Source organism: Taeniopygia guttata, chromosome 3, assembly GCF_048771995.1.
Source record: "Taeniopygia guttata chromosome 3, bTaeGut7.mat, whole genome shotgun sequence".
In the NCBI taxonomy this organism is placed as follows: Eukaryota; Metazoa; Chordata; class Aves; order Passeriformes; family Estrildidae; genus Taeniopygia; species Taeniopygia guttata.
Genome location: NC_133027.1, coordinates 88035625 through 88054506, shown reverse-complemented (window position 1 = coordinate 88054506; position 18882 = coordinate 88035625). Strand labels below are relative to the sequence as shown.

Below are 18882 nucleotides of genomic sequence, written 5' to 3'. Positions count from 1 at the left end.
TATCTCCATCCCAGCTGAGCCTCCCCTCCCGCACAGTTCAATACATTTCATGTTCCTTAAAGCCATTTCCTTCCCAAATAGCGACATTAATACATTGCTTCAGCACACATTCCATGAGAACTGTATTTTGTTCAAATGTTGGTTTCAAACAGATATTTGTCTCCATTTAACCTATTAATTTTTTTAATACGTGTTCTTACTCTAATTTCAGGTTCTGGCGTGCTCCTAACCTACAATTTTGCTGAAAACGCTGCTAGATAAGAAAGTTACTTATAAACAAAATAAACAAAAACTGCATCATTTGTATTTTTTTAAATCAACAAATAATAATCAGGAATTGCAACTAAGGGACAAAACCAAACAGGAATGGCCACACAGTTGGAAAATATTTCTGCAACCCAAACCATCTCCCTGACCTATGACATCAACGATTATTTGTTTCCAGTTTACCCTTCAGAAAAACGGGCAATCTGTAATAAGCTTTAAATTAAAACAGGATGACTGTGGTTAAGAGACGTGGATAAAATACGATCCCATGCTAATTCCCAGAGCCTTACAGCAGCACACAGGAAGATTTCCAGGCAGCATCCAGAGGAAAATCAACTCAAAAAGCAGATTTGCAGTAAACTCTGATGACTGTTTAGCATGCTAAATCTATCTTTGCATTAAAACGTTTTTCAGGTCAGTCCCAGGCAGTCCCAGCATGTGTTGCCCTCGTAGTGGCCCTGTGCCAGCCGTTCCTTCCCAGCATGTCTTCTGTGCTAGAACACTGACTGTTTTTCTTGTGCTTTGCATAGCTTTTGTTATTTACTTTTTTTTTTTTTTTTTTAACTGTGATCTCTTTTTGAGATTATTTTATCCGTGGAGGAACACTCAAGGGCTCTGTGCATTTCAAGGTGTCAATACCCCACCTTTGAAATGGAGAATGGTTTGGTTTTTTTTTTCTCAACACTCGGCATCATAAATGAGCAAATACTTGTAGGAAAGATACTGAGGGCCGCAAAACACATAGTTATGGCTCTTGAAACATGTGGAAAACCACGTGTGTGAACTATCACAGGTTCCACATTATGGGCAAAGAGCGTGAAACACACAGCTCAGATATATGTAAAGGAAATTATGGTCATTACTTGGCACACACAATTTGCAGTGTCCGGACAGGGATCGTCACAGGATCAGCACCGTCCCGGGCAGAGCCCTGGGATTACCTCTGGGCTTTACAACCAGCATTAACCAGGTAACATTAAGGATTTTTCATTTGTAGAGCTTCATCTTATATTTTAAGTGGCCCTGTTTTAGAGACGCCAAATTAGACAGGACTTAAAAACCAGTCGCGTTAAATCTTTAGATTGCATGTGGGTGGGCAGGGCTTTGCAGAGAGGAAGCTACCGTCTCCTGGCAGGAAGGAGTAAAACAGATTTAAGTGTGTAGATAGACAACTAGATGTTTTTAAAAATAAGTTTCAAAACCCTAGAATGGGCATAAGCTCAGAAAATCCCGTGACGGGGTCCATGTCCCCCGCCCCTGAGGGCACTTCCCGCCTCCGTGAGGCGAGGCCCCGCCCCCGTCCGGGCAGCCCTGGGGTCGCAGCTGCGCCTGCGTGGTTCCCTCGCACCCCCTCGCGGCGCGTGCGCAGAGAGCGGCGTGAGGCGCGGAGGGGACGCGGAGCCTTTTCCCTTCCTACCTTCCCTTCCCTCTTTTCCATCCTCATTCCTTCCTTCATTCCTCGGGCTGTCAAGGCCGGCACTCGGGGGCTCGGAGAAAGGCGCTGCCCCCGCGAGGAGGGCGGACTGTAGCTGACAGGTATTAATCAGACAGAACGATGTGCAGGAGAGCAGCAGGAGCGGGAATGTCGCTCCTCCGTCCCGGGACCGGGGAGGGTTTTCCCAGTCGGAGCCTGGCGTGGCCTTCGCTGCCGTGAGCTGGGCCAGTGCCGCCTTGAACTTGTGTTGTTTGTGTGTTTGTGTGCAGCGTGTTGTGGCAGCTCCGCGGCTCCCTCGATTTTACCGATTCAGCCCCTTTAAGGTTCTGTTTGGGGTTAAAAACCCCACCAAAATAGCTGGGTTTGGTTGGTTACTTTGTCATGCGCTTCCTGCAAGTCACTTGCTTCCTGCAAGTGAGCAAGGGTGTCCGGGTGCAAGGGGGGGTTTAAAGGGCTCGCAGCCATTCTGGGAGGAACCGAGGACGTTCCCTGCCTTGGGAGCTGCGGGGAGAGTGACGCAAAGACACCTGTGAGTGTGGACAGGGAAGGAACAGAGTGCATCCCTCAGCAGGACAGAATCACAGAATGGTTTGGGTTGGAAGGGACTTTAATGACCATCCTGCTCCACCCCTGCCGTGGGCAGGGACAGCTTCCACTATCCCAGGGAGCCCCGTCCAGCCTGGCCTTGGACACTTCCAAGGAACACTTGGACACTGTGGTGTGGCAGCCACAGCTTCCCTGGGGAAGAACAGGCAGTACAGAGGCAGCTCTGAGCAAAAGGAGAAGCTCGGGAAAGAGACTGTTGTATGGGATAATTGGCAAAACTACTCAAACCAAGGTTAAGATGGTTAAAACAAGATGTGGGATGATCTGACGGGAGCCTAATTGCTGAGCCAGGGCTTAGCCTCACAGGAGGTCTCTGACCACACGTCACTGGTGTCACTGCTGTGCTGTGGTCTTTCAGAGTTGCTTTTGTCTTAAAATGCTCAGGTAGAGGGCGTTTTGCAGGGGTATTTTGCTGGCTTAGAGAGGTGATTGACACTTGGGTAATTCTGTCAGTATAGCATGAGGAGTGCAAATGTGGTTTTTTTGTAGGAGATTTCAAAGAACCTGCAGTGGGGGAATTAATGGTTTATATCAGAGATCAGTGGAGAAAGATGAAAGATCTATAAGCTCTCAGTAGATCCATGTGTCTGCAGTGGAGTAGTGGAGAAAGGTGAAGCACAGAATGAAATGAAAAAACTGGAACAGTTCTTAAACAATTTAATTTTGTCAGTGTTAAAAAGCCTGTTTGGAAACATAGTATTTGCGTCTTGTATTCCTGTACATTTTGTCCTGAGAAAGATGATCTTTGAGCCTCGAGGCTGATCTCAGCGTGTGCTTTGTGTTCACAGTGAGGAATGAACCGAGGGTTGCTGCTGAGGTTTGAAAATCTGGTGCAGCTTCACGGCACCTGCCAGCTGCGAGCCCTGTCATCCAGGAAAGTTTGTGGAGCACAATGGAAGCCTATGGAGTTGTCTGCACATCCCATGGGGTCCCTCCTTCTGCATCCACAGCTCTGGCCAAAGCACAGATTAATCAGTGCTGCCTTGTTACAGTGCAGACATCTAGCCACAAAGGAGGTAATTAAGGACACCCAGTATTCCCTGGGTTTGTGTGGGAAGTACAAGAGCTCAGTTTGAACATTTTAAATAAAAAAGAAAAAAAGTGCTTTATTCTTAAGTATAGAGAAGTTGTTATAAATCTATAAGACAAAGTGTACTTAATGTATATTTTTTTTGCTATTCCCTCTCAAATACTAAGACCAGTAGTATCATGAATTTTTGCTGACACTGGAGAAAATTACTACAAACAAAAATGGAAATTGTTTTATTGGTGTCTTAGTTTGAAAAGACAGGCATCTATGAAGGAAGGCAAGAGCTTCTTGTGAAATGGAAAAGGTAAACCCCCTCTCTCCAAATTACCACAATTTCAAAATTAAAAGGCTCTTAGGCAAAGATACGGGAATGGGAATAACAGTTCTTTACTAGGAAAAAAATAAAATAAAAATAATTTTTAAAAATGTAATTAGTACAAACAAAACTACTGATAGAGTCAGAAACCTGACACCCTGAGGAGTCAGGGTGTTGGTAATAGTCCAGTTAAATGGTGGCTGCTCCCCCTGGATTGGCAGATGAAATGCTGCTGAAGCGGTGATCTGTAGAAGGGTGGAGTTTTCTCTGAAGGTCTGGTGATGGAGTAGTTGGGCCTGGTCTTCCTCTGGGGATCCAGCAGAGAAGAAGGCTGCTCCTCTGGGAATCCAGCGAGAGGGGCTGCCCTGGTGTCCCAAAAAATACCAATTTCATGCATGTAGGAATGCTTGGCTCCTCCCTCTGGGTGGAGCATCTCACAATGGGATGATATAACTTTACCAGTCATGCAGTGAGTCATTCAATGATCCATTAACAGAAGATATGTCCCCAGAGAGAGACACTGTTTTTGGAAGAGATAAAAAAACTGCCCAACCTCCAACAGATGGCAAATAGAATACATGCTTATCTTACAAGCCAAGACAATTGGTTTTTGTCCTTGTTCTGAAAAATTAAAAATGCAAAAAGATTGTGGGTAGTCTGCTGTACATTTGAAATGTTCATTATAATGTGTTAACTCATTCATGAATTGTAATTAATTGGTATTATAGTAAAGAAGATGTGTTTACCTCATATGGCTTGAGACTGTTGTCTTTTTAATATTGTTTTTGTTATTTCTTAGTTTATATTCCTGTCTATGTGTCTAATTCCATGCAGGAGACAAAAAAGAAGAAAAAGAAGATTCCCCTGACGAGAGGTGAAGTGGAGATAAGGCAGAAGATGACTGTTGAGGAACTGGCACGAGCTATGGGCAAAGACATAGGTGGGAGCCTGCTTTGGGATCTGAAACAGCAACATTTGTCACACCCCTTCCATCAGTGGGAAAGGAAAAGTGGCCTTAGTTAGTGATTGTGGACCCATCCCAAAGGAAATATTGGGAGACACAGTGCAGACTAAAGAGAAAAGAAGCTGGGCCATCCAAATGACCAGGCCAGACATTTAAGTGTGAAGAAGCCATGTCTGTGTGCCCTGTCCAGCAGAAAGGCCTCAGATCCATGCAGGCTGCTCCTTGTTGCTGTGGTTCCCAGGGGCTAAGTTATTCCAGAAGGAAAACGCTGCACCCTGGTCTGTCAGAGGTGGACCTCCATGAGTTAAGAACTCGTGACTAAAGAGCTTCAGCCCAAAATTCAGAGTAGGAATAAGAGGAGCAATTTGTGTTTCATTAGAACAGTCCTTTGATTAACTAGGAGTGGCAATTCTTGTCTGGAATTGCTCCTTGTAACAATTTTTGACTACTGTAATATGTTCCGTGTCTCTACAACCGAAAAAAGGAGCATATGATCAAATTTATCAAATTTCCTTCCTCCTTAAATCACTCCTTTGCTGTATGCTTTACGAGTTTCAGTTGTTTTCTCTTTTGGAGTTAGTGGGAAAGTAAGCTATGAATATCTGAGTGGAAGATAAGATTCTAGCAGCTAACAGAGTAGTAATTTTTAGTAAATCTGCAAGAAGTTCTTCTCTGCAAGTATGTAGATTAATGGCAACTTCTAGATAAATGTAACTAAAGGAAAACTGCTTGGTGAATAATGATTATTAGCACAAAGAAGGTAATGAAAAAGTCTGATGAAGTGGGTTGGGGTTTTTTGTCCCACGTGTTTTTGTGGATGTAATCATTAGATGTGTTTATGTTTGTTGCAGATCATATTTATGAAGTGCTGCTGTACACAGACATTAATCTTGATTCAGTAGAACCAGATTCCATCTTACATGAAGACCACATCAAGATGATTGTGCAAAAATCAGGAATGAAGTATAAATCAGCAAAACTGAAAGAGGAAAAAGAAAGAAAAAACACAGATGCTGTGAAGAGGCAAGTTGTGAACTCTCTTTTTGGCTCTTTTTATGCTATCCCTTTTTGCAGGTGTCTGGGGAGGAGGCAGCCTCGACTGTATGGCATCAAGTGCTGTGGTGGGCATGGCCCAGTGAATTTTTTTTTGCATTTACAGCCCCTGTTTTTGCTGCAATTACAGACCTCCTGCAGACCCAGCAGTACTGACCCCACGGCCCCCAGTTGTCACCATCCTGGGACATGTGGATCATGGGAAAACAACCTTACTGGACAGCCTGCGGAAAACCCAGGTGGCATCGATGGAAGCAGGAGGCATCACACAGCACATTGGAGCTTTTATTGGTATGATCCAAGTCCACGTGCTCAGGTGTAACACAATTTCCTCTCCATCTCACACAGCAGGCTGGCTTGCTGCCAGTTCATTGGGGAAAAGTTGCCACATAAATGGTGAGAAAGGAAACCATAATATAAAATGTCTGTTGCTAATACCTGCTGTAGTTATGTACATAAAACTTTGAAATTAATTGTCTTCACAAGTTGGTATTAGACTATTTTGAGTTATGGAAGATCCCAGGACACTTTCTTGTTCTTGAGGATTTAACAGCACATTTGACCTTCATGCCAACAATTACCTGACTGCCTAAAACATGTCATTATTATTACAATGCCCTCAAAGGAGTGATGCTTGATCTAGAACACGTCAAAGCTGGGTGAAATGCTGATGTTAAGCTGTACCGTTTGCCCACAGTGCACATGCCTTCTGGGGAAAAGATAACCTTCCTTGACACTCCCGGCCACGCAGCCTTTTCAGCCATGCGGGCGAGAGGCACCAACGTCACCGACATTGTCATTCTGGTGGTGGCAGCAGAGGATGGAGTGATGCAGCAAACCATAGAGTCCATCCAGCATGCCAAAAATGCAGGAGGTACAGAGTGGGGGGGCTTTGGGAACCATGCTTTTACCCCTCAAAAAAGCCTCCTTGGACTGAAATCCACAGAACTTGGGAACTGTCCTAGTCCCATTAATCATCCCCTGTGATGCTTGAAAATGTACTGAATGTTGCAGTAATACCAAAAGATCCGAAAATATTAATATTTAGCAAGACAGGCGTTAATTGTTTGGGGTTTTTTTACCTCCTCTACATGGCTAACTCCTCCAGCTTCCTTCTGGTAGCTCAGATCTCAATGGCTGCTCAGGGAAGAGATACCAAGTTAGATGATCTGTTCTAAGTGGCCATAACTTGCTCTGACCTTTTCTAGCAGCTGTGATGGTAGCAGCAGGTTTTGGTCAGGTTGGTGCTGAGTTTGTGTGTTCTATTTTTAGTTCCTCTTATCCTGGCCATTAATAAATGTGACAAACCTGAAGCTGATCCTGAAAGAGTAAAGAAGGAATTGCTGGCTCACGATGTGGTTTGTGAAGAGTTTGGAGGTGATGTTCAGGCTGTAAATATTTCTGCACTCAAGGTAAGATTGTGGTAGAAAAAACGGTATTCATTGGTGTCTAATATGTGCAGAGAAATGCATTTTTATTTGGCAGCTGAAAAATAAAATGGTTCTCTTCCTGGTATTTGATATCTTGCCGTGAGCTCAGTGCTACTGGCTCTTGCCAGAATTATTTGAAACACACTAAAATGTATTATGAGGCTCAGACTTCCAGCAAGCAATAATATCTCATTTTTCTACTGGTAATTCAGTCCAGCAGTTTTGTGTCTGATGTCCAGAAGTCTTAGCCTGGGTGGTGAATGTCATCACATCTCAATGGAGGAATTTGGCACTAAGGGTTGAACTTCTGATCTTACTTTGCTTGGGCACTTCCTTTATTCTGTGTGGTTTTATGCAGGGGGAAAACCTAATGGTTTTGGCGGAGGCAACTGTTGCTCTGGCAGAGGTGTTGGAACTGAAGGCAGATGCCACAGGGCTGGTGGAGGGGACGATCATTGAGTCTCGGAAAGACAAAGGGAAAGGGTGAGTCAAGTGCCACCTCTGCAGCTTCAGTGAAGCGCTTTGTAACAACACAGACACACTGTGCAGGGGACTTGTGCCTCAGGAAGTAAAGCCAGAACACTTCCTTTGCAGTGTTCTTAGCCAGAGCCTTGAAATACTTCTCTGCAACACAAGAGGTTATAAACTGTTGGGACAAAATTTAACATATCCCTGAAATGAAAATCCTGTAACAGGAAATAGTTTAAAATTGTAGAACTCAAGTGTTTTTTTAAATGTCCTTTAAAAAGTAGGAATGATGAAGTTAACAGTCAATACATACAAAATTCATGACTAGTTTTGTGTAAGATGGCATTCTACCCTTATGTATCTTAGTCCATTTGCAGGTTCTATGAACAGGGCATGTTCTGTCCTCTTTAAAAATGAACTGAATTCTACAAGGTTGTTAGGATTTGTTGTTTGGGGTTGGAGTTTTTTTGCTGGGGTTTCACTTAATGTGTGAAATCATCCTGTTGTTGGGTTCAAATGTCAGACTTTGGATTGATCTGCAGAAATGAAGAGTACAGCACAGATTTTGGGGCTTTTTAACTCACAAACATTTGGTGAGTGCTCCAGTAAGCGATCGCAGCAATATTCTGCCTGTGATGGATCACAAATCCATGCTGGTTGTGTTGTGCCTACACTGGCCATGAAGACAGGGAGAAACCTCACTTGAATGTTGTCTGTTATTTTTCTCCTCTGCTCTTCACTAGTCCACTCACCACAGCCATCATCCAGAGAGGAACTCTGAGGAAAGGCTGTGTTCTGGTTGCAGGGAAGACCTGGGCAAAAGTGCGTTTCCTGTTAGATGAGAACGGCAAAGCTGTGGATGCAGCCTCACCAGGCATGCCTGTGGAAATCATGGGCTGGAAGGAATGTCCTTCAGCAGGAGATGAAATCCTTGAAGTAGAGTCTGAGGTACAGAAAGAACTCTTCAGTGAAAAGCTCACACTGCTGCAAGGATGGGGGGAAGGAGTTGAGTAACAAAATAAGTGAGAGCTTTTAGTCACCTGGATAATCCCATGAAAGGTTGAGCATGGGGATTAAGAGACCTGAGCTAGATGCACTAGAAGAGGAATGAGGGTTTGCATTTTGCCTCTTTCTTTCCCACCTTTCCCCTGCTGGGCTGTCCTCCTCTCCACTGGAACAGTACTTGAGGAGGTCAGTGTTTTAATTTGAGAAAGACATAACTCTTGTCTGACAAAAAGAAAATGCAGGAAATACAGCTTGACATAGGTGTTGTGAGAGCTGGGAAAAAAAAACACATGAAAGAATGAACAATAATTCTCTTCTGCAATGCAGAGATACTGTAAAAAATAGGCCTTAAGTCATGCGGTAGCTCAGGGAGGGAAAGCTCTTGTCTCATTCTCTGCCATCTGTGCAGCAAAACGTGTAGTTAAAAGTGGAGGAAAATGAGTGAGCCTGTACAGAGGATGCAAAAGGATGAAATTGCAGTGCTTTAAAGGTAATGTTTCTGTCTTCCTGCCCAGCAAAGGGCACAGGAAGTTGTAGCTTGGAGGACCTATGTTGAACAACAGGAGAAGATGAAGAAGGACCTGGAAGTTATTGAAGCAAAGCAAAAGGAGCACAGGTTGGAATATGAGAAAAAGCAACAGAAGCTGGCTCACCTGACCTGGAGACAGAGGAAAGCAGTACTGTACAAGGCCAATAAGCATCTGATGTTCTCAAGGCCTAAGGAGAGAACAGAGATGGATGAAAATACGCTCTCATTAATAGTTAAAGGTGCTGTCTCTGTCTGTGTGCTGCTCCTTTGGTTCTGTGCTTCTCAAATGCTCAGTGTGAAACAGAGCTCTAAACTAAACACAGTTTCTATTACCAAAAGTTTGATCAGTTTAAAACTGGTTATTGAACTTATCTTATAAGAGCGGGGGCATCAGAAAACATCCACTGGTCAGGAAGATGAGCTGCCAGCAGGGCCAGAGCAACAGGAAAACTTAACATGCTCAATGCACTTACCTAGGAACTCCTGAGTAAAACCCATACATATAAACCCCTATATAAATATATATATATAAAAATACATATACACATATGAAACCCTATATATGAAGAAAAAAAAAAAAAAACAAACCCCCCCCCTCCAAGCTATAAGCGTTTGGAAGCAGCAAAATAGAGAATAACAATTCTATACTAAAGTGGGATAGGAGGACTTGGTTTAATCTCATTTAGTGATACTCAAGCAGTGACTGTAGTTGAAGACCTGCAAACTTGACCAGACTGATGGCAGATGTAAAGCCTCTGGCCCTTTTGTACCCAGTTGATTTTTGGAATTAACAGACTTTTTGGATTGGTTTTAACATATTACTCAAAATATAGTAAGAGTGACAGATGTCAGAAGACTTTCTGTTGCACTGTGTGGAGTTTACATTAGTTGTATTCCTGTCTTTGACTTACACAAAGACAGCAGTACTTCCATTTATCTGTGCAGGTGATGTGGATGGATCTGTTGAAGCTATTCTGAACATTCTGGACAGCTATGATTGTGAGGATGAATGCAAACTAGATATTATCTACTTTGGAATAGGAGATATCAGTGAAAATGATATCAGCCTTGCTGAAGCATTTAATGGTGGGTGTTTCAAAATCCTTTTACAGTTTTGAAGTTACTGACTTACTGAAATGGATAGGCCTCCATCAGGTTTTGTTTTCTCAATAATAATTAGCAGCATCAATAAGGTAAATTTTTGTGAATCTTGAAAATGTTTCCTTGAACATCAAACTGGTGCAGAGGGGGAGGCTCAAAGTCTCATGGAAATGGCAGGACTCTGGAAAAGATCTTGCCAGAAATTCAGGTGTTAAGGTTGAGCTCTGGCTCTTCACTCAGGCTGCTTTATGATGCTTACAAAGGGCAAAGCTGGAAAAGCAGGTTAGAAAATAATTTTGTCTTTGCTCATGGAGGCAACTGGATCTAGGACTGAGTCAGTTGCTCTTCATACCCCATAATTCTCACTTGCTGCAGTGAGTGAGGTCACTGCACCTGCCATAGTTCACAAGTGGCAAGAATCATTTAGAATTCACTTCCAGTTTTATTTGGAAAACTGAGTTGGTTTTCCAGCCCAAAAAGAGAGATCTGTGTCCTCTACATGAGCTGTGTTATTTTCTGCTTTGATACCGCCAGCTCTGTCATCAGGAACCTTCTCTGGGCTTTTTGGGGTCATTTATTTTGATAGGTTTGTAGCAGTCCATGAGCCATAGTGGGAGAGCCAAATGGTCCCCCCTTAAAAGAGAGGCAGGCATAAAATGTACCCTGTGCTGCAGAATTTCAGTTTAACTGTTCAAAGACTCATCCCTTGTAGTCATCCCTTGACAGTTGTTTCATTTATCAGGTGTAATATTTGGATTCAGCGTGAAAGCCAATGAAAGTATCAAAAAGCTGGCTGATAAAAAGGGAATAAAAATTAAACTTCACAACATTATCTACAAACTTATAGATGACTTGAAGGATGAACTGAACAGCAGGCTGCCCCCAACTGTGGTGGAGACTACAATAGGTGAGTTTTCATTTATACACTTTTGCCTCAAAATCTGGCAAATTTTATACTCTTCTGTAACTGCTTTTTTATCTTAAAGCATGCCAAGTAGAAAAATGCAGCCTGCTTCTACCTCGTGCCAGTTTGTTATTCCCGTGGACTTCAAAATTACTTTCTTTTTTTTTAGGGGAAGCTTCTGTTCTTGACACCTTCTCTGTCACAGTAGGAAAAAACAAAATTCCAGTGGCTGGATGCCGAGTGCACAAAGGGCTGCTGGACAGAAAAATGAAGTTTAAGCTAATCCGTAACAGGGATGTTATTTGGAAAGGTGAGTGGAATTGCCACAAAAGTTGGATTTGTGCTTAGTATTTTTAGATATTGCTAGTTCCCTGGGAAGTCAGTGCAAAGGATCCTAGAGAAATCCTGAATTCTGTCCAGGATGGAGAGGAAAGCCACCAAATGCCAGTGTATTGTTCCCAGACCTTTTTTCCAGCCACCCACTCTGGTAGGCAAGTTGGAGCATCACAAGATCTACGTGCCAAAAGGAGCTGGTGTCTGACTTCTATTAACCACAAGCACCCCCCATATCCCTACATTTTCCTGCTTTCCTTGTGGAGCCACAAAGTGAAGCATTAATCCTGCAGGAAACCAGTCTTTTGCTCTGCTGCTGGTGGTGTATTTCATGCATTTTTTCTCTTTGTAGGATGTTTATCATCACTGAAGCACCATAAAGATGATGTCCAGGTAATAAAAACAGGAATGGATTGTGGATTGAGTTTGGACAAAAATCTGGAGTTCAGTATTGGAGATGAAATGATCTGTTATGAAGAAAAAGAAGTTCAGCAGACAACTTCCTGGGACCCAGGATTTTAAAGACATTTTAACATGTGAACACTAAAGGACATATATTATGATCCTGGCTGGCCTTTAACTCTTAACATTAAATGAACTTTCAGAGATGCATAGGAGCTGTTCCTTAATCAGAGCACTTCAGATATATTTTATATCCAGAATGTTCTGCTTATCTATCATGTCAAACAACCAGTTGCCTTCACTGAAACACGGGATAAATCATTTGATGAACTCTAAGCACTTCAAGTGTGTAAAACCAGCATGGTAAAATATTTCTGATGACAATCTCTTGGTTCCAAAATCAGCTGAGCCATCTCCTCCCTCCCCTCCCCGTTCTGCTGTGCAGTGTTTCAGTGTGTTGGCTGCATTTTGTCACCAGGATTCCTGGTCACCCCACTCTCTAGCACTGACCCACTCTGGACCTCTGAAGTTGCTATTTTTCCACATCAGAACTGTCTCATGTTAAAGAGACCACTTTTAAGGTCAGCTTGGGTGTTGGTTTTCTTCCTTTTACAACTGGTACCCAGTATTCTTTAAATCCAACTGCTGCTTCAGTTTTACACTAAGTATTTCACCCTAGCTGGCTGGCAGCACTCCAAGGTCCACAGATTTTTCTCACTGTGTTTTCTCTCACTGAGAGAAAACACAGCACCACAGAAATAAATCCTTCAGCCGTACAGAAGCTCAGATTTTTATTGTCTGGTACATTTACTTGTCTTCTGGCTTATTGAAGCAGTATGTCAGACAGCACTTGCCACAGTAGTGTCTGTCAAAGTGACTGGCCATGAAGACTCCAGCCCCACACTCCTCCGAGGGGCACTCCCGGCGCAGGCGGCTGATCTTGCCATTCTCATCCACCTGGGAAGGACAAACAGGCAATGGCTCACATGCTCTCTCAACCTTTTAGCAACAATAATCTTGAGTATTTTCTCAAATAATTTACTCAAATAATTTTGAGTATTTTTCATTGCCATAATAGTTTCTGTAACAACTACATCAAACTTCTTCAAGTACAAGTCAGAAGTGCCTAATTGCAATAGGTCATGTGTCTTTTGTTTAACACATGGGATATTTGCAAAGAGAAGGAGTTTAAATACTAAATACACCAGAATCTGTGCAGACCAGTTACAGGCCCCATACCCTCCCTGATGAGAGCTGAGTTTCCATCAAGTTTCTCCCTGAGTGAGTTCTACCTACCTTGTAGTACTTGAGCACTGCAAGCTTAACCTTCTTTCTCTTATGCTTGTTCTTCTTGGGAGTTGTGTAAGACTTCTTCTTCCTTTTCTTAGCACCACCACGAAGTCTCAGCACCAGGTGAAGGGTTGATTCCTGTTTGTAAAGCACATGAAGTAGACTCAAAATGCTTTCTCAAGGCAATTGCAACACTTAAACAGGCCTCTTCCTTCAAAGTGCATTTTAAGTACCAGGGACTTAGAAAAGCTCTAAAAGGATTATTTGCTGTTAAGGTGGCATCCCAAGCTCCCAGCATTAACACTACTCCAATCCCTTGATTTGACCGAATTTATTAGAAACATTTCTTAATCTCAGTCAGCTGTGCCCGTGCTAGCTCCTGGGTACTGCACTGCTGTGTCCTGCCTTTCCTACTCACTTTTTGAATGTTGTAGTCAGACAGTGTGCGTCCATCCTCCAGCTGCTTCCCAGCAAAAATCAGCCGCTGCTGATCCGGAGGGATGCCTAATGGTGACATAAATCAGGAATTAATAAGGGACAGAAGCTACGGCATGCTGTAATAAAAACAAGATTGCTGCAGGGAATTACATCTGTGTAAGACACACATCAATCCACAAGACTGGAGATATATATATAAGATACGCCGATTGATATCGATATATAACAGTCAAAAAGTGCCTTTAGAGCTTACCCTCCTTATCCTGGATCTTCGCTTTTACATTTTCTATAGTATCAGAAGGTTCAACCTATTATAAACAGAACAACAGAAACAAAACGCGCTGCATATTTTAACTGGCCCAGCAAGGCCGAAAAACCACGAGGTGCTCCCGGCACAAGCCCGGTGCTGCCACGGCCATTCCGGCCCCCACCGCGTGGTCGGAACCGCCCAGGCAGTGCAGGGCCGCTTTTCCCCGCACATCCCGAGCTCTGCCGGCACATCCCCGCCTTCTGGAGCACCGGCAAGCACGGGCGGCGCGGCGGCGGCGGCTCACCTCGAGGGTGATGGTTTTCCCCGTGAGGGTCTTCACGAAGATCTGCATGGCGGGGCCGGAGCGCGAGCTGCCGGCGCTGCTCGCGGAATGGCGGCAGCGGCCCAAGAGAGCGCCGCGCCCGCACGCACGGGGTTTCTGTGCGCGCCGCAGGGGGAGGGCGTGCTGCGCGCCGGAACTACGGCTCCCGGCATGCTCTGCCAGCGGCGGCCGCGGCCGCGCCTACTGGGAGATGTAGTCCCGGCATGGGAGGCGGGGGCGGGAACTGTGGCTCCCACAGTGCATCGCGGTGGCCGTCGTGAGGAGCCACCATGACGGATGAGGAGGAGCTGCCGTGACGGGTGGGGCGGGGCCGTCGTGATGGGGAGGAGGAGCAGCCGCCATGGTGGGTAAGGCGGGGCTGGCGTGAGGAGAGGGGGAGGAGCCGCCGCCATGAGGGGCGGAGGCGGGGGGGGGTCTCCATGAGGAGGGGAGGAGTGGCGGAGTGGCCATGAGGGCGGGACCCCCCACCCGCGGGACTCGGTTTTTCTGTGCGTTGCAGCGGGTGGGACTGTTATTTTGGGGCTAGCGAGTTTTGACGTACCTGGGTCTCCGTCAAAGCCAGGTTGGACACTACTTGGAGCAACCTGGTCTAGGGAGAGGTGTCCCTGCCCATAGCGGGGATGGAGCTGGATGAACTTTAAGGTCCTTTCCCACCCAAACCATTCCGGGATTCAGTGGTTCTCTGCAGCGTGAAATGCCAGAATTCCATGTCCTGGTTCTTGAGGAGGCAATTTAAACATGCCTCACAGCCACTTTGCCCCCTGCACATTCCTCGAGGTCAGTTCCAGGTTTCTATCTGGGCAAAGATTTTTAAAACTAGAAAAGCCATAGGTAAATTGGGAATAAAGGAGCCCTGAATGACAATTTGGAAATTGTTAGGTGGTTTTATGCTTGTGAGTCGACAATGGGAAAAGCTAAAGCAGAATCAGGACCTGCTTGAATAAATCAGCTAAGGCCACTTTAACAATTTCAACCCTTCTGTGTTTTGCTGCGAAGATGAGAAAGTGGATTGTGTTGGGTAAGGGCTATCTGAGGAGTGTTACGTTATATACAGCAATGCATTTTGTAAGATAACAAATATTTTTCAAGTAAACGAGTGCTTGACAGTATGTAAAAAGTGGTTTACTGGTTTTTTTTGTCTCCAGTTGGTGTAAGCAGACTGGTTGTGACCTCTGTGTTGTTACAGAAATCAAGGATTGATACATTTTCAGCTGGTTTCTGTGCTCCTGTAAACACTGCAGTGGGGTCAGGGTCACTACAATGAAGTCATAATCCCAGGAGTAACAGTAGGGTTCATGCTTGAAAGCCACTTTTCATAATTTTATGGGAGTTTTGAAATTATAAAGCTGTCCTAAACCAGGAGAAAATCAACAAAACTAAGAAGACCCATGACATTTATCTCACATACTGTGTGCTAGCATTACTAGCCCTTCTGTGCAAAGGTTATTGCTGAAATTCCTGAGGGACTCCTGCCTGCCTGCCTTTGTCTGCCTTCTTCAGACACTGAGAAAGGCCTGGAAAAAATAAAGATTCCTTTGGAGATGGATAGGAAAAAGGGATGCTGGCACTGCTTTTAAATCTTGAGTTGGATTAGTATTTTAAGATACTAAATGCACAGCCCCTGCTCCCTTGGCTTTCCACAGCTGTAAGTGTAAAAGACATTCAGTGCCCACTTAGAGATAATATGTGGTGTTCCAGCTGTCCAAATAATTTAAAACTGGTTACCTTAGTTTTAAATAAGACTGATTATTTAATCTCAGGTGAATTTAGATACTGCCTCATAATGAAAAGTTTTTTCTGCATTTTTATCTCCTTGAATGATGTTGCTTTGCTTTTGGGGCTGCTTTATGTCGTCTTAGAGCAGCACCATGAAGCTTGCTCTATTATTTTCTCTATTAATTTTGTTTTCATTCTTCGATACCTATTAGAGTGTTCCAGAAAGTTTTCCTGTTCATTCTCTCTCTATAAATATCATATCCAAAAATATATCCATGGATAATACAGTATATTACTGTATGCAAGGATATCCTCACTTTAGCCAAATCGGAATGTGAGGTGTTTATTGCCAGAATCAAGAACAGTTAAAGGAATGCAGTTTTTTCTTCACAGGAGATTAAAAGCTCTGGAATCTGAGCCCTCAGCTCTGTTATACTATAGGAAAATATTATTAATTAAAATTTATTTTATTTTAAAATAATTTAAATAATATAATTTGTCTCAATTTAAAATTTAATCCTTAATATTTTAAATATGTGAAAAATGTTAATTAAGACATTGATAATTTGTCTCTGGCTTCTTTAATTTCTATTTTTAAATGTTTTCATTCTTGTTTTATTTTCATATGGCAGCTGCTAATAATCGTGTAAAACCTTGCTAACATGAAAACCTGAATTTAACTAATGCTGCAAAAGGTGTTTCATAAAAAATTATCTACCTTAGGGGATTTTTTCAGTTCTTAAAAAAATATCCTCAATTTAAAAAAATACATTTTCATATAAATATTTTAGTTTAGAAAGTTTGTGATTGTTTGGTTTGGGGGTTTTTTAATTACTATTTTTTAAAGGCTATAACAGTTTTGGCTCTGAATTTGGCTCTGACATGGGAATTGATGAAATGGTACTGGGGTTATCCTGCTCTGCCATGTTTTCTATTTTGAGATGTCCCTGGTAAAACAGCTGAAGAGTCACTTGGATATTTGGAAAGGAAAGAAGACATTTGTGTGCTGTAGCAGTTTGAAGTATCCCACATCACACTGCAGCCCTTCTAGGACACGTTCTTTTGGTGACCCTTTTGGTGTTTATAAAAGTGCTGGTGTGAAAACCATGCACATGGAGTGCATTTTTATCCACTTTCACAGGTTCTTCCTTGGCCCTTTCTCTAAAGGACCTGAAACTGCAGAGCTCAGCTGTTCTGTAAAATACTGTGTTGTGAAATCTGACAAGCAAATCTTCAATCTATTATCTGTATGTACAGATGAAAAAGTACAGCTTGAGGATTTTCCAAAAGAGTCCAGAGTCCTGGAAGAAATTGGACATTAAATGCTCTTGAAATTCCCAGTAACGCAACAGTCTATTTCTGGGTGCTGAGATCTCGTTGCTGATGTAATCCCTGGATATCAATATTATTCCTGGATAATGAACAAATTAGTTCATTAACTCATTTCCTATAGCCTGCTGAGTAGCTGCTACTCAAAAATAGCTCTCTCCTTTTTCTAGCCATTGATTAATTAGATTAGTTCTTCCCAAATCACAGATGCTATATTTTCCGTAATTTCACTTGAAAACCAATATATTCTAAGGAGTTCCAGCCCCCTGAGATTTACCTGGCAATGGTGAAATGTGTCCTTTTCTTTCTTCTATATGTTCTCTTTCTTAGACTGTTGTTGCTTAATTATGACACAATTTTTAATTCTTATTTTATTTCCTGGCCATATTTAAGACCATTTTATGACAGGATTTTCAGGTTACCATCTCTCCTAGTGTTTCTTGATATTGCCATTCTAGGAGCCTTCTATTTACAGGAAAAAATATTCCTTGTATCCATGTTTTCAAGTAAAAGGTTGGATATTAATATCACGTCCAGCCTTTCCACATTGTTCAGGGAAATCAGTCAAGATCATTGTGTGGATTTATAGTAGGGAAAGGGAGCGGTAACTATACACAAATACAGAATAATCTTGCGGGCTGATTTTTCAGATGATTGCTTCTTTCTGTTGGAAACTGTCCTAACAGTGCATTAATTCACTGTCTCAGTCAACAGTGGATTTGAAAACTACAATTTTCATTTATGAGGGCTGGTTTTTACCTCAAAAAGATTTTTTACCCAAAATATGGGTTTGGGCTGTTGGAAGAAATGAGAAAAAAAAACCCCAAAATTTTAATAACAAACTTTGAAACTTGAAATTTTAACTTTACTCTGATTCCAGCCTACAAATTACTTTGGATTCAGTGCTTCTTTGGGCAGTTTTCCATGGAGACAACTCTGCAGGCACTTGGCTTTCAGTGGAGCCTCTATGAGCTGACTCTTGGGCAAGCTGCATTTGCAGCACTTAGTGCTTAGGGCGCACAAAAATAAACAGAGTCCTGCTTGGTTCCAAGGTCTGGAAGTTTTCAGAGGGGCTTTTTCTTGCACTGCCAGACCCAGGGGCAGAAATTCTCCAGGCAGCAGGAACCCAGGCCAAGGGCAGACAGCTGCAGCAAATCACATGGGCAGCAAGTGCCAGGAAACCACTCTGCAGACAAGCTAACACATATCTGCCTGGACCGAGCTAGAGAAGTGCTTGAATCTAAAGATAAAATGTCTGAAAAAATAGGTTTTCTGCATCCACACAGTTATTTACATCCAATGTGCTTTTTGTGTCTTGCTCCAATAAAGTGCCCTAGACTCTGTGCCTGCAGTTCCTCTGTCATTTTGTTGCTGTTATGGGTTTCACAAATGATTTTGAGTGTGAGCAGGGATTTTGGCCTTTAAACTTTTAAATTAAAATTCCTGCTATTTGTCTTCTGTGTCATTATTTTCATCATCTTTATTTTTTTCAACTCAGTCTTTGGATTTCTAATCCCCGTTGAAATCAGTGAGTTCTGCAGTATGCTTAATATGAATAGTAAAAAGCTTTTTAGGGCAAATTCAGGATGTTTAAATGTGGGGTTTACTTTTCCTTAGAAACATTGTTATTCTAAATGATGCCACCGGTACTTTGTAAGGCTGGGCTAAGACAG

General features: G+C 42.9%; 2 protein-coding genes across 3 annotated transcripts; one reads left to right on the top strand and one right to left on the bottom strand.

Annotated features, from left to right (window-relative positions):
- Nucleotides 1–1567: 1567 nt before the first annotated feature.
- MTIF2 (mitochondrial translational initiation factor 2) lies at nucleotides 1568–12053 on the top strand. Of its 2 annotated transcripts, XM_002196981.7 has the most exons (14): nucleotides 1568–1803; nucleotides 3097–3324; nucleotides 4489–4594; nucleotides 5470–5641; nucleotides 5802–5962; nucleotides 6369–6545; nucleotides 6944–7083; nucleotides 7460–7584; nucleotides 8313–8517; nucleotides 9090–9342; nucleotides 10049–10189; nucleotides 10947–11111; nucleotides 11278–11418; nucleotides 11794–12053. In XM_002196981.7, exons 2-14 carry the CDS (start codon nucleotides 3103–3105, stop codon nucleotides 11961–11963), a joined length of 2178 nt encoding a protein of 725 aa, XP_002197017.5. In that variant the 5' UTR covers nucleotides 1568–1803; nucleotides 3097–3102; the 3' UTR covers nucleotides 11964–12053. The 2 variants fall into 2 exon arrangements, with proteins under 2 accessions (XP_002197017.5, XP_030124594.4); XM_030268734.4 differs by lacking the exon at nucleotides 10049–10189 and having other exon boundaries at nucleotides 1592–1803.
- A 564-nt stretch (nucleotides 12054–12617) lies between these two features.
- RPS27A (ribosomal protein S27a) lies at nucleotides 12618–14282 on the bottom strand. The gene is made up of 5 exons (XM_002199599.7): nucleotides 14126–14282; nucleotides 13825–13879; nucleotides 13552–13637; nucleotides 13140–13271; nucleotides 12618–12800 (listed from the first exon to the last, which is right to left on the bottom strand). Exons 1-5 carry the CDS (start codon nucleotides 14171–14173, stop codon nucleotides 12651–12653), a joined length of 471 nt encoding a protein of 156 aa, XP_002199635.1. The 5' UTR covers nucleotides 14174–14282; the 3' UTR covers nucleotides 12618–12650.
- Nucleotides 14283–18882: the final 4600 nt, after the last annotated feature.